This window comes from Myotis davidii, unplaced genomic scaffold (genome assembly GCF_000327345.1).
Source record: "Myotis davidii unplaced genomic scaffold, ASM32734v1 scaffold13, whole genome shotgun sequence".
Taxonomy (NCBI): domain Eukaryota; kingdom Metazoa; phylum Chordata; class Mammalia; order Chiroptera; family Vespertilionidae; genus Myotis; species Myotis davidii.
Window position 1 is genome coordinate 714,536 of NW_006286243.1, and position 862 is coordinate 715,397.

At 62.3% G+C, this 862-nt stretch overlaps 1 protein-coding gene across 5 annotated transcripts in view; it reads left to right on the forward strand.

The window, feature by feature from the left end:
- Window positions 1-6: 6 nt before the first annotated feature.
- Window positions 7-862, forward strand: part of CHD4 (chromodomain helicase DNA binding protein 4) — a 30,209-nt gene continuing 29,353 nt past the window's right edge. For all 5 annotated transcript variants that reach the window (XM_006757589.2, XM_006757590.2, XM_015559965.1 and 2 more), the window contains exon 1: window positions 7-155. In XM_006757589.2, the coding sequence (XP_006757652.1) occupies window positions 56-155 (100 nt within the window). In that variant the 5' untranslated portion in view covers window positions 7-55. The remainder of the gene's footprint in view (window positions 156-862) is intronic.

Sequence of the window (862 nt, forward strand, 5' to 3'; positions counted from 1 at the left end):
CCCTGGGCTGAGGCACGAGCAGCTGGGCCGGTTCCCTGGCCGGGAGCGGAAGGGGATGGCGTCGGGCCTGGGCTCTCCGTCCCCCTGCTCCGCGGGCAGCGAAGAGGAGGATATGGATGCACTTTTGAACAACAGCCTGCCCCCACCCCACCCAGGTAAGTCTTCCCCAAGGGCCCCGGGCAGGAAGAAGGCGTGTGGGCCCTCCCTAGTGATTCCGGTGAGACCGGGCTGAGCTTCTCTCTGGCTCCGTGCAGCCCGAGGTGTAGAGGGCACCCGAAGGGAGTGGCTCCCTTCTGCGGAGCTCTTGGGGGTGGGGGGAGCCATGTGCCTCCTGGGCCCCGAGGACGGAGCTGCCAGCTTGCTGCACTGTCTGTCTTCAGGAATGCTCTGCAGTTCCCAGTTGAGGGAGCTCTCTGGGCCGGCAGGCATGACGGTGTGTGGGTTCTTGGAGGAATGAATGCAGGTAGCTGGGGCCCCCGGAGGCGGTGTGGTGGCGGGGAGGGCGTTGAGGATGGCCTTTTGATGAGACCGGCTGGGCATCTCTGCTAGCTGGGGTCCTGTGGTCGCTGCTGCGGTGGAAAGGAAAGACCGAGTGCTGGTTACTCTCTATCTGATTATTTTTAGCTTCTGATCAGTTACCAGTTTTCTGTGCTGTTTCAACTGTGCGGAAGTTTGAAGTGCGCTCCTTAGCCGAGATGGAGAGCTCTGTGAGCCAGGCAGACTGCGGGAACGTTTAGAGCTGGGGTGATGGGGCGAGGGGCAGCATGTAGCCTGACCCATATACTAGGAAGTGTAAGAGGAGGGAGGTGACACTCTGGCCACCGTCCTCCAGGCAATGGACATGATCCACCCCCCCCCCCCC